Below are 12774 nucleotides of genomic sequence, written 5' to 3'. Positions count from 1 at the left end.
ATGTCAAAATTTATCAAAGAAGGTTGGGCAGGGACAGGTAGCAGTTACTTTTATTTTGATTTGAGAACATTGCAACATTGAACAGATTTTCAGTATGTTTTCATGTAGATTTTCATCTAGCTATTAGCTTAACAAAATACATTATATTTCTGGTATTAAGAAAAGGATTCAGCATACTTAATTAAACAATATAGTCCATCAGCTGGTAGGGCAAAAATTCAGTTCTGTGTTACACCCCAGGGTACCGCATTTTTTTGTTATAAATTTAAAGAGTAATATCTGAAGAATATTTTAAGAGGTGTTAGACTTTTGAAAAAGTGTCCAAAAGGGGTTAAAAGGGGACTTGTTTAAGGGTATATCAAAAATTTTGTTTTGCACATATTTACAGAAAAATGTAAAAATAACCAAGTATTCAGTACTATACTCTTAATTAAACGGAACACATCATATCATATTAAATTGCAGGCTAATTTTTAATTAATTTTAAATCGTAGAGGACCAAGAAAAAAAGGGGGAGGGTAATTTCCAAAAGTCATGATTTTGAATGAAAAGAAGCATACGTACTAATTTTCCTGATAAAATGGTATATTTTGTCACATTGAAACATACAGCATAAAGTATATAAAAGCTGTTGAAATTTTTTTTAGAGGTAAGTAACATATAATCAACGACAAACACAAACATAAGCAACCAGAAATGCACGATTCTGTCACAAATTTATACATCACACATCATGAAATAACTCACATATTAAAACACACAAAACTGTCAGAGTTTCTAGATTTCTTTTTTTTTAAAATTTTTAACAACCGAATCACCACATTTTAAGGTCACGCAGAAGGTCAATCCATGAAATCATCATCAGTTTGGTCACCTGCATCTACCGAATTATCATTATCCTCATTTCCATCATCTTCCTCATCATCGTTAGCAATATGAACGATTTGATAATGCCTATATCTACAAGTTTTCGAGCATTAACATACAGCTATCTGTTCAGGATAAACCTTGTTGAACACATGAACATCTTTTTTGGCACAACCAGCTTTACATGAACAGCACATCAGAATTATCAAAGCATCTAACGCTGCTGGTTGGTCTAGCAAATTGATACTGATCAAAGCGCTCTATACAATCCAACCATAGTAGTTGGCAACAGACCAGTGTTATGTTTAAGAGTAGATTTCCAGATCTTCGTCTGAAAGTTGGCTTGTTTAATGTGCTTTAACATTGCATCTTTTGCATTTCAAAACGTTCTGAAATTTATTCATCGATATTTTTAATTTCGTAGCCATAAATAGAACACGAAAACCTCTCTACTCTTCGCCAACCTCTTCAAAGGTTTCACCAAGATGAAATAGACCTTCTGAAAACTCCACATAACGTGTCAAAAAGCCGAATGTTTTGCTTTTTTTCTTTACCAGACAAAACACTTACCGAATCACAACCTGTATTGGCGTGGAAGGCTGGCAGTTTTCTACAAACATTCTCACCAAATTTTGTACACATTGATTGCACATTTAAAAATTTTAATTTTTTAGCCATGGCGTTGTCAGTTTGTTTAAGATTTATGAGTTTGACTGTCCCTTTGGTATCTTTCGTCCCTCTTTTAATAATCTGCATTTGGAAGATGTATCTGTCAGACTTACAATGTTAGAATTGATATGCAACTGTGTAAATACCGGTAGTAAGCCAATACTTCCACATCAGTGTTAGAAGTTTTTTTAACAATGGAGTGGTAACCTTTGTCAGCTGCATGTTTTTGCATTAAGAAACATTTTTTTATCGGCTTCTTCCTGTTTGATTATACATGTAAGCTAAAACAATTCTACGCTATTTCATTTTCAACATATATCTTGTGGCATATACTTCCATGTGATACAAATAAATCAATATATTCAAGTGTAAATCTATAGGATTGTTAACTCTTTTCAAAACCAAAGAATTCAACAAAAGCAACTTTGTTTCCCCCAACTAACAAGCATTTCTGCCATTCCCAAGATCACGTTTGTGATGCATTAGAACTTATCGTAATGATTTACCCTCCCAAGGACCTGCCGTTCTAATTTCTTTATGAATATTGTTGGATACTACTCAGTGACAAAATCAATGTTGGACCACTATTCGAAACTAAAAGGATGGTTTTTAGAATGATTGCCAAATCGAAAAAAGTGCTTGGTATCCTAGCAATGGTTTGAATAACTCCCATGTCATCAAATATCCACATGCTTACCTAAGGAATGAGCCTTTTCTAAAAGACCACTCAGGACAGATTTTAATTTTTCATTACATGTGTACCACCAATTGAATTGAATGAATCTTTATTGCATTAGCAACAACATTGCTTTAGCATAAAACAAGGTATATACAAATATGACAAATATGACAGAATACAGAGAATAAAATAAATAATGCAGAGATAACTTATAATAATATGAATAATCATATATTAACTGATAATTTGCAATCTTAGTTTCCATGCAGCTTTAAGATAATTACAAAGATTTTTTGTTAAGCTTTTTGACCCAGCTTTTAACAGAAAAATTAGCTTTCGTGTATCTGGCCATGAACAATAACACTTTGGCAAAAAATCACATCTTAGTGATCTATATGCAGGACAAATCAACACAAAATGATATTCATCAAAGTTTGCATGAGACATTGGAAGAGAACCTATTTCAAACTGGAGAACCTATCGCATAACCAACTATCTTGTCTGGGCTATGACAAGCAGGCGACATTTTTTTCTTCTGCTCTCAATGTTTTGTTGTTCTTATCAGCCATTAGCTGCTTGCCTTTTATTTTATTTTTTAAAAATGTAAGCAATGATTTTCATTTGAGATGTTTTTAAGATATCGGTTGACTTTTGAATAAACCGTTCCGTAATGCAACTTCCTGAAGCAAAGTTTCCCTTTTCATATGCGTTTAGAATGTTGCACATTAATTCCGAAGAAGCAACAGAACCCGAGAACAAGCCATGTAACTGCTCAGATGTTATAATGGAATTGGCCAGCTTTACAGTGTCTGAAACAATTTCAAAACATCAGTTTCGTCTCGCTTCATTCGAGTTTTTTTTAGATCTTTTTAGGTGGATGTTTCAGGGTTAACCATTCCTACCAAATCTCGACATTTTTATAAGCATATTGGAGCTCTTTCATGTGCATTTAGCAACTAACGTTTATCCGAATCTTTATTTAAACTGAAATCAACAAAGCTATCTTTTTGTATCTCTATGAAACCTAAGAAAGTAAAAAGTATCGCCTTATCCCACAACTGACTATATGACGTTCGTTCAAAGCGATGTTTGTCGATTGAATGACTGAACAATCCTTAGTCAATCTCTACAAAGATAAAAATAAATAAAATGTTATAAAGCACACCGTTATTGAGTTCGATAGAGTGCACCTTTTCTGAACGCAAAAAAAATCACCTTAATTTGTATTTTTTTCATAAATATTTCGTTACACATTCACTTTATAAAATAATTTGTCTCACAAAAACATCATAAATCGACAATTAAATGTTTGTTTTCAGTTGCAAATTGGTAATGCTTATGTGTGAATACATTGTACATGTTGTATACTGAATCAAAGACGGTAATTTGATGATTTCCGGTATTTCACGAGTATTTGCACGGACATATATTTTATCAAATATTTCATATTTTAGACGATATATAAATACTACAAATGAGTTAAACATTGCATAATGATTAATTCTCAAGTTTAATTAACTAAAACAGGTAATTGTATAACGAATTTCTTTATGAAAGGAGAAAATATGCCTTAATTTGAACCCAAAAAATCGGATTGTTTGTAATGTAAAAAAACGTTCTTTTTTAAACAAAAAATCTTCCGAGTTACATTTAGTATGATAGTTTTGTATCTTTTTTAGTAGTTTAAACCTATACTTTATTTTTTTTTAATCGCTTGATATTAAAAAAAAATAATTAAACATTATTTAGTCGTGATTGCTAAATGAGGGGTCCATTGGAAGGGACGTTTTTAATCCTCTTTTGGACACTTTTTTTTATAGTCTAACACCTTGTATTCTATCAATAAGATAATGAAGTTGAATTCTATCAAAAAAAATTGCTGTACCCTGGGGTGTAACACAAACTCCTTAACTAGCGCGCTTTTGAGAACTAGCTGATGGACTAATAAAAGGAAACACTATTAAAGAAAAAAAATAATTTAAAATGTACAGTATTATCTTAATCAGGTTTATTACGACTGAAACCATGCATGCCCTAACCAGTTTTTTTGAAACTATTAATTCCATTAATAGTTTTAATTAAGCCAGAGGTTATTTTTTTAGAAACCAAAATGTCTCTGCCAAATGTTATCACTGCCTGTTTAACCTGTTAGTAGAAATATTATTATATTAAATCCCTTACTATGCAGACAAACAAAGATAAGAATTTAAACTGTGTTTAATATTGCATATTCTTTACATTTATAAGCATTTTATTGCATGCATACTATTTTAGTAAATATTTAAACTAATTTTGACAGACTTTAAAAATTGAGGTGAAATTATTCAATTATATTTCAAATTTAAATTAGTTCACTTTTAATTTCCTTTGTTCATTTCAAATTTTAAATTGTATTGACAAGTTTACCTCCTCTTTGGTGACACTTCAGAGTGAGGATATCTGCATGGTCAAACCTTTTTTTCAAATTTATATATGTTGTTCTCTGTGAAGGACTTGGTATGTAGGTGTAAGGACAAAACTGGTTGACTCAAAATCAGAATAATGTGACAGAGTTAAGGGTAACATGTATTTCCTTCAAACTATAATTTATAATGTGTGCCTTACACTCATGAAGTGTGTTGGTCTAGTTTAAACAGTGTAACAGATTCATAATATATTAAGAAGATGTGGTGTGAGTGCCAATGGACAACTCTCCATCCAAATAACAATTTAAAAAGTAAACCATTATAGGTTAAAGTACGGCCTTCAACACGGAGCCTTGGCTCACACCGAACAACAAGCTATAAAGGGCCCCAAAATTACTAGTCAGTAGTGTAAAACCATTCAAACGAGGAAACCAACGGTCTAATGCATTGACATTAATTTTCTAAATGAACATGTAATATTTGTCAACATGCAGAATGAGAAAAATTATTACTAAGTCAGTATTATAGACCCAATGGTTGTAAAGAAATAATAATATTTTTAAGTTGTACTCTAGTAAAATACTCTTGAAACATTTAATTGACTCTGGATATAAACATGCCAAATTAAAATTTTTAATTGAAAATTATTTTCTTATTTTGTAATTGATATATAGTTTAACTTGGAAATGAAAAAAAAATTGTCATCATATCAGTCATCAAACTTCTTTTATAAAATTATCAGTTATCTCCCATTACGTAGGGAAGGAAATTAGAATTACTTCCCCTTAATTGACTCCAATGTAAACAAGGAAGGATAAAAATAGGAAGTGAACATCATACCCTGATGATTTTACCTTGATGGTTATTGTAAGTTATATTTAAATATCAGCTGTTAATGCAGAAAAAAAGCTATTTAAATTTCATAATTTCCTAGCGACTTGGTTGGGATATTTAGGTTATTTTAATGAGTTAATTGCAAAATTTGAAAGAAAAATTAATGAACAGGTGAAATGTTGTTATTGACAGGCCATGTCGCTGTACATCCTGTTGTTTACATTTGAATTTTAAATAGACAGGGAGTGTGTTGTGTGGAGACTTTATTGATCACACTCATGAAATTTGTCATAATTTGTGACCTAGGTAGATTTTAATATTTAAACCATTTTATTTTAATATGTGCCTATGGCAAATTTAAAGTTGTAATATAGCATTATATTAATTTACAGTATTTATTTATAACAGTGGATACTGTAACTATGAGAAATTTTGTGATAATTAAAGGAAAATAAAATGCAGAAAAAGAATCATAGATTTAACAGCACATTTACATGGTCCTTTGATATATATACCAGATAAATTTCTCTCTTAGGAAAAATATTCAATCAATGCTTTTGCTTTTTAAAAATAAATACAATGGTAAAATTCCCTCAATGACAAAATCTGTCTATAGCCAGGAATTTTCAAGGGGGGGAGTAGTTGTTTAATTGGCACTCAATTTCTATTTTCTTGATTTTTATGGTCTGTTGATAACAACAAACAAGTAAATTTAAAGTAACAAACATCCAGAGAGAATTGCTGGTTTGGGCTTGGAGAACATTTAATATTATAGTTATGTAATTTTTTAGTGTTAAAGGGTGTAATTTGAATAATTTAAATTACCAACAAGAATGAAACTGAAAATATCTTCAACCTCTTATATATTAACTATAATACACAAGGAAAATATTTTTACTAAGTGCAACTACAATGTAAGTGTGTGCAGCTCTTCATTTTTGTTTTATAAACTTGCAGTTAATAGGTCAGAGTTTTTGCCTCATGTTGAAGGCTTATTTATGTAACTTTTTACTTTTAAGATGAAGCACAGCAAGCAATACATGCTCCTTTCCTATTTTTTTTTTCTATCTGTGCAATGTGCATGTTTTACATAAGTAATTTTTGGGGGACCTTATAGCTTACTGTTCAGTGTGAGCCAAGGCTCAGTTTTGAAGACCGTCCTTTGACCTATAATGGTTTACTTTTACTAATTTTGACTTGGATGGAGAGTTGTCTCATTGACATTCAAACCACATCTTCTTATATCTAATTAGTAACAATATACCAAAGACAAAATCTGTATCCATAACAAAAGCAGAAAAATACAGATTTATTGATATTTTCATGTGTCCAAGAAACATAATAAAAAATCAATTAGGGACAACCAGTCTCAAATTTGATTTGTAGCTTCTTTTAATTTGTATATATTCAGAGCAACATCTCTATCAACTGCTAAAAAGTCTGAGAAGACTGCTAAATTTACTAATAAAATTGAGAATGGAAATGGGGAATGTATCAAAGAGACAACAACCTGACCATAGAAAAAACAACAGCAGAAGGTCACCAACAGGTCTTCAATGTAACGAGAAATTCCCGCACCTGGAGGCGTCCTTCAGCTGGCCCCTAAACAAATATATACTAGTTCAGTGATAATGAACGCCATACTAATTTCCAAATTGTACACAAGAAACTAAAATTAAAATAATACAAGACTAACAAAGGCCAGAGGCTCCTGACTTGGGACAGGCGCAAAAATGCGGCGGGGTTAAACATGTTTTACTAAGTCTGGTATGCTTGAGTTGATTAAACATTTAAGTAATTGATACTAAGACAGCATTCTCTAATACTAAAATGTAGTTATTTTGAATTGATATACAAATATATATGCCAGCCACAGAGGGGGAGTAAGAGGTGCCCTCCTTATCTGATTGATTATATAGGGAATCATAGAAGCATGACCAGAGCGTGCCCCCTCTAAGGCAGTCAGTTGGCCCCCACTTATGACAATTTGTAGATCCACCACTGGGTCAGACAGCAACCCAAAGTAAATGGCCAAAAGACACATAGCATCAACATTACAATGCACGGTGTTGTCTCTAGATTTTATTTCTTGTTTTACAAATGAAAATAGAATATTTTGGAAAACAGACAACATGCATACACTCAATGCTTAACTGTGATGTAAGGTCCAATAGACAACTTTCAAGTTCAATGCATTTCCGTCAAAAACTCTGGTTTTAGAAAACGTCATTTGTGGGTTTAGGGGCGTCGTCACTTCCATTCCAATGTTGAGCCAGTGGTTGGAAAACTATATTTCTATATTGTACAAATTATTCGGCAAATTCAATTCTCAAAATTGACAATCAACACTGCTGTCATTAGAGAATTTTCAGTTAGTACCTACAGAGCAACCATTATTTCTAGTTTATCCTGCACAATGACGATCACTAAGACGCTTGATGAACTTAAATAGTGCAGGGATACAGGCGACCCCCCCTGGTAAATGACTTCATAAAGGTGTGCATAATTGATGAAATTTTGCCTGTGACGGATGAACTTGAAAGTAGTCTAGTATTGAATTGAATTAAAAACCGGTTTACTTTTGGATAGTTGTCTTATTAGAAATCATACCAAATATTTGTATTTTATATTAAATGAAAATAGAAGTAAATGTATACAAAATTAAGCAATGGAAATACATTTTACATTAAAATGAAAAGATTAAGCCTCTTCCATCTTTGAAATAATCAGAAAATAAAAAAAAATAGCCTGAAGGCTGATTATTGTCGGGTGAAATAAAAAGGTAATCAAGTTAATGTTCTAGAGCATTTGTTTAACTATAATACACATATAGATCATAAAACAAAGGGGATCACAACTCATTGACCTTTAGGATTATTTGGGGTATGCCTGAAATGTCCTCAATACTACTCACTTAAACTTAATGTAAACAATAAGTTATAGTTTGTGGATGATGCCATGGTCTGCAGCTATCTGTTACAGATTTAGACGGGCAAGGTTTGGAATCTAAAAGTTTTTTTCTCTGACTATTCAAGTTTTCTAAAATCACATGTAAATGAAAAAAAATAGTTCCTTTCAACTTTCCTTTCTGTTCAACTGTTAATTTGCTCATTTTAATTGTTTTACATTGTCATTTTGGGGCTTTTATATCTGACTATGTGGTATGGGCTTTGCTCATTGTTGAAGGCTGTACCTATAGTTGTTAATTTCTGTGTTATTTTGGTCTCTTGTGGAGAATTGTCTCATTGGCAATCATACCACATCTTCTTTTTTTATGTTGTAGTGTGTAATTGGATATGAATTATTATTAGACTGTGGTCGATCTAATGTGATGTTTTTTTCTTTTCTTTATTTGTCTGTTGCATAAATAGTGTTGTGTGATTATTTTCTAACTAGTTGTCCTCAAAGATGTTAGGGTATGACCTTTTGATCCATTGTAAATTTTACAGTGGACATGATGGGTGTGACCATTATATACAATAAACTTATTGAATCAAATTGTTTTAATTATAATAAAAGATAGTTCTTTCTAAAAGAATAATCCTACTACAAAAAGCCTGTACTAATGATAGATCATTATAAAATCATTTTAAAGTAGAAAACCACAAGTATAATAATCTCTGGAAATAGAAGCCATGAAGTCATGCTAAGCTTTTGTTAGGTGAATTTTATAGAACTCTAAGGGGGAGAAACTGATGTATAGGATTGTCCAAAAATTCAATCAGTGTTACTTGAATTGTTTACTTTGATAATTATGTTCATAATTCTGGTATCACGTTTCCTGGATATTGTCACGATCTATTCTCTATCTGGTAGCCTGATGTCTATTTAATGACTGGGGAATAATGTTATAAGTACAAACTTTTTAGTACCAGCTTATTTAATATTGGAATCTAATATTAGACTGATACAATGTATCATTATGTTTTTTTCTCTGTATAAACAGGGAAACAAACTATTTAGTAGTCAAGAGTTTTATAGGAATACCTTTGTTCTTTTATCGTGATGTATTATTTTTTTCATGATACATGTACATGTATTAATCTAAAATGGTTTTGTATACACTGAGGAGGAGAGGAGGAGGAGTAAGATATAAATCAGGGAGAATCATGTCATTTTTAACAGAGGGTCATAACCTAAGACAAAGGGGGAGCGATCCATCAATATGTCCCTATTCCAATGCATTGATTGTCTAAAAAAAGGGGGGTTTCCATTTTTCCAACTTCCAACCCCCTCTACATCCGCAACTGTGAATTCATATAATGACATATTTGACCACTTTCTTTACAATGCAAAGTAACTATTATTGATGCAACTTTATAATGAGATTTAAAGGATGTGGTATTGACATTTTAAGGATGTTTAATGTCCAGTCAGTAACCTTTCTATATGTCAGCTGGACAAGAGCATGTTATTGTTTTATGAATATTAGCCTTGCCAGGTTTATAAATTGTTTGTTCTTCATTGACATTCTGGGCTTCACACTCACATGCCACTATATATGGAATCCTACTCTGTTATGTTATTCTATACATGCTACATGTATATGGGATCTTATATCTTTGCATTTACTTATAAATTTAGCTAACTTGAGGAGAGCCCCCTAAACTCCTACATGTAATTATTACAATGGTTGTCATTTTGTCCCTGTCAGGGTGCTAAAATCAAGAACCACTCATACTCTGGTCCAGACCCCAGAATTAAACCACCAATAGATTATGAAGAAGTAAAAAGACTGTTGACGTGTCCCATTACTATGACAGATCACACCATGTAGAATTTGGGGAAATTTAAGGTTATATCATGCCTTTTCAGTGGCATATCCAGGGGTGGGGAGGGGGTCCAGTGATATTGTTGTGATTTTCAAAACTACATGCACCTCTACCCTTTTTTATTGGGAAAATATGCGTCATTTTCATCAAATTGGGAAATTTAAAATAAACCAAAAATTTGACTGAAACTTCAATTTACAGACCCCCATTCAAGAGTCTTCACTTGCTTTGAAATCAGACCCCTTTTTGTCAGTGATTATTCATTAAACAGACCCTCAAATCTGCACATGTAGTCATTTCTGATTTCAGGCATGAACAATGTTTAAATGAGTGTTTTTCAGTTTGTATTTATGCACAATTACTCCTAAGACTGCACTGTTTGGGAAAAAAGATGTCTTTTTGGGAATAATTTTAAGCCATTTTTTTTCAAATTGGGATTTTTCTCCAGGGGAAAAAGTCTTCATTCTCTATGAATTTAAGGCAAACAATATCACTGGGGTCTATGAGTTTGAACTACCCTTTTTGGGACAATCAATTTTTTTAATCGGGTTTGAACTCCCTTTAATTATCTTTGGTTGGGAATCCCCGTTTTGGAAAAGGCTGGATCAGCCGTTGACTTTATAGAATAACTTTCACATAAGTGTCATACATGTCCAATGTTAAGTTGAAACTGTTTTTGCCAAGTGGATTACCAAGGTTTGAATAAAATCATTCTATCAAGATTACCAGTGTTTTACCCAAAGAATGTTTGTCATGGATTTTTCACTTTCTTAAACAGACCATAATTTTTTAGGACAGAGAGAGGCGGATTTAAGGGGCACAGCCCCCCCCCCCCCCTTTGTGGGAAAAATTTGTTTGATTATTTAGAGAATCATTGAAGCATAACTGGATGGCCCCCTTCTTAGGCAGTCAGTGGGCCCCCCTCTTATGAAAATTATTGAATCCACCACTGCCAGATCCTTTCTTAAAGCTAATTGATAGGAAGGTCACTTTTTATGTACGTTTATTTAAGTTAAGATGTTCAGTTCTATTCAAAGTTCTTTAGATTAATATCACCTACATGTATATATAGATGTACAAGATAAAAAGAAAGTTTCAGTTAGGTGGAAACTTTTGTAAGAGATTAAAACTTAGATGATTTCCTACCCACACAACCAATTTCTATAGACGTAAACACTTGACATTCGTAAAAGTTGGAGCTGTTATTGAAATACGAGCTTTATCTTCATTTATTTAGTCAGAGAATCTTTATTATATTTTATGTCCAAATATATATTAAATGTAGATAAAAATATGTCATGACCGATGTAAATTATGATCAAATTTACTCATTATTTTGATTTTTCATCTACTTACAAGCTTTTTATGATTATACAATGTGAAAATCGCATGATTGTATTAATATCAGCTGATTTTCTTATAGCAAGTGGTAAGTTCATAATTTATTAAACAAAATCTTAAGATTGATCAATATTTGTTCATTAATTGTCTTTCAAACTTGATCGCAACTTTCTGATTATGTGAACATTGTATACACCTTATTTCTGATTGCTGGTCCGAGTACACAGTTATCGTCCTTTGATTTTCATTGTCCATGAATATAGTCCTTAGTGAGGACAGTGTGTTACTTGCCAATTTTTGTTATACCCCTTCCAAATTTAATTCTCCATGTTTTATGCCTCATATAGCAAGTTGGGGGATGAAATGACACTGTAAAAAAATTTGGGTCATAAATATTTAGGTAAAGTAGTGATTAGGTCCAGCTGAAAAAGGTAAAAAATTAGCACTTCGGAAGCTGTCAAAAGATTTCAAGACCCCCTTAACACAAAATTGTCCATATTTTGAGTTAGAGCTGATGAAGTTTTCTATAATTTTGATATAATTTGTCCCAAAAGTAGTACAACACACTGTAAAAATATTATTGAGAAAGCGCAGGTGGGATTTTTTTTATTTACATTTATTGTCTAAAAGAAATGCACTACGAAATAACTGTGTACTCGGACCTGCTCCTGTACTACATAGAAAGGATACCAAAAACTAATTCCACTTCTTTGAGAAAATAGATGTACATTTCTAACAGCAAAGAACAACACTTGGTCAGGTACATATAACATAAAGTTCTACATACATGTACATATACATGTTAAATATACAATGTACAAATGTATGTAGATTTGTTTGTTACATTCATTTCTTTATGAGATAGGTTAAAATGTCGATGATTTATCATTGTTTTTTTTCAACAAGAACCACACTGGACATTTACTTTTTTTGGTCAGATATTTAAAAATGCCAATAGAACAAATATACTGCAGATTTATTTATTTGTTAAAGGTACCAAATTTTTGTGAATTAGAGGAAGTTGAATTTTCATGAATATTTTAATTTTGTGGTTTTGCCAAAGTCTGCAGTTAACATTAAGCCTATAGAAAATTGCATTTTGTTGAAAATTTCTATTCATGATTGCCACCCCTACCAACAAAAACTATGAAAGTTAGTACCCCATCAATGACAATGAATTTAGTATTATATTATCAACCAAGTTTTA

General features: G+C 31.9%; 1 protein-coding gene across 11 annotated transcripts in view; it reads left to right on the top strand.

Annotated features, from left to right (window-relative positions):
- The window catches only part of LOC134687179 (diacylglycerol kinase zeta-like), a 208664-nt gene that overhangs the window by 63629 nt on the left and 132261 nt on the right, over window positions 1-12774 (top strand). The window contains exon 1 of one of the 11 annotated variants that reach the window (XM_063547258.1): window positions 5409-5487. The exons of 9 other annotated variants lie outside the window; for them this stretch is intronic. Coding sequence is in view for 1 of the 2 variants with exons in the window: in XM_063547257.1 (XP_063403327.1) it covers window positions 8405-8451 (47 nt within the window). In the remaining variant the exon portion in view is untranslated. Of the gene's footprint in view, window positions 1-5408; window positions 5488-8317; window positions 8452-12774 lie in introns of those variants that run through there. One more of the 11 variants, XM_063547257.1, reaches the window with a different exon arrangement.

The sequence above is a fragment of the Mytilus trossulus genome, chromosome 10 (assembly GCF_036588685.1).
Source record: "Mytilus trossulus isolate FHL-02 chromosome 10, PNRI_Mtr1.1.1.hap1, whole genome shotgun sequence".
In the NCBI taxonomy this organism is placed as follows: domain Eukaryota; kingdom Metazoa; phylum Mollusca; class Bivalvia; order Mytilida; family Mytilidae; genus Mytilus; species Mytilus trossulus.
Note: the sequence above shows the minus strand (reverse complement) of the source record. Positions and strands in the feature narration are given on the sequence as shown.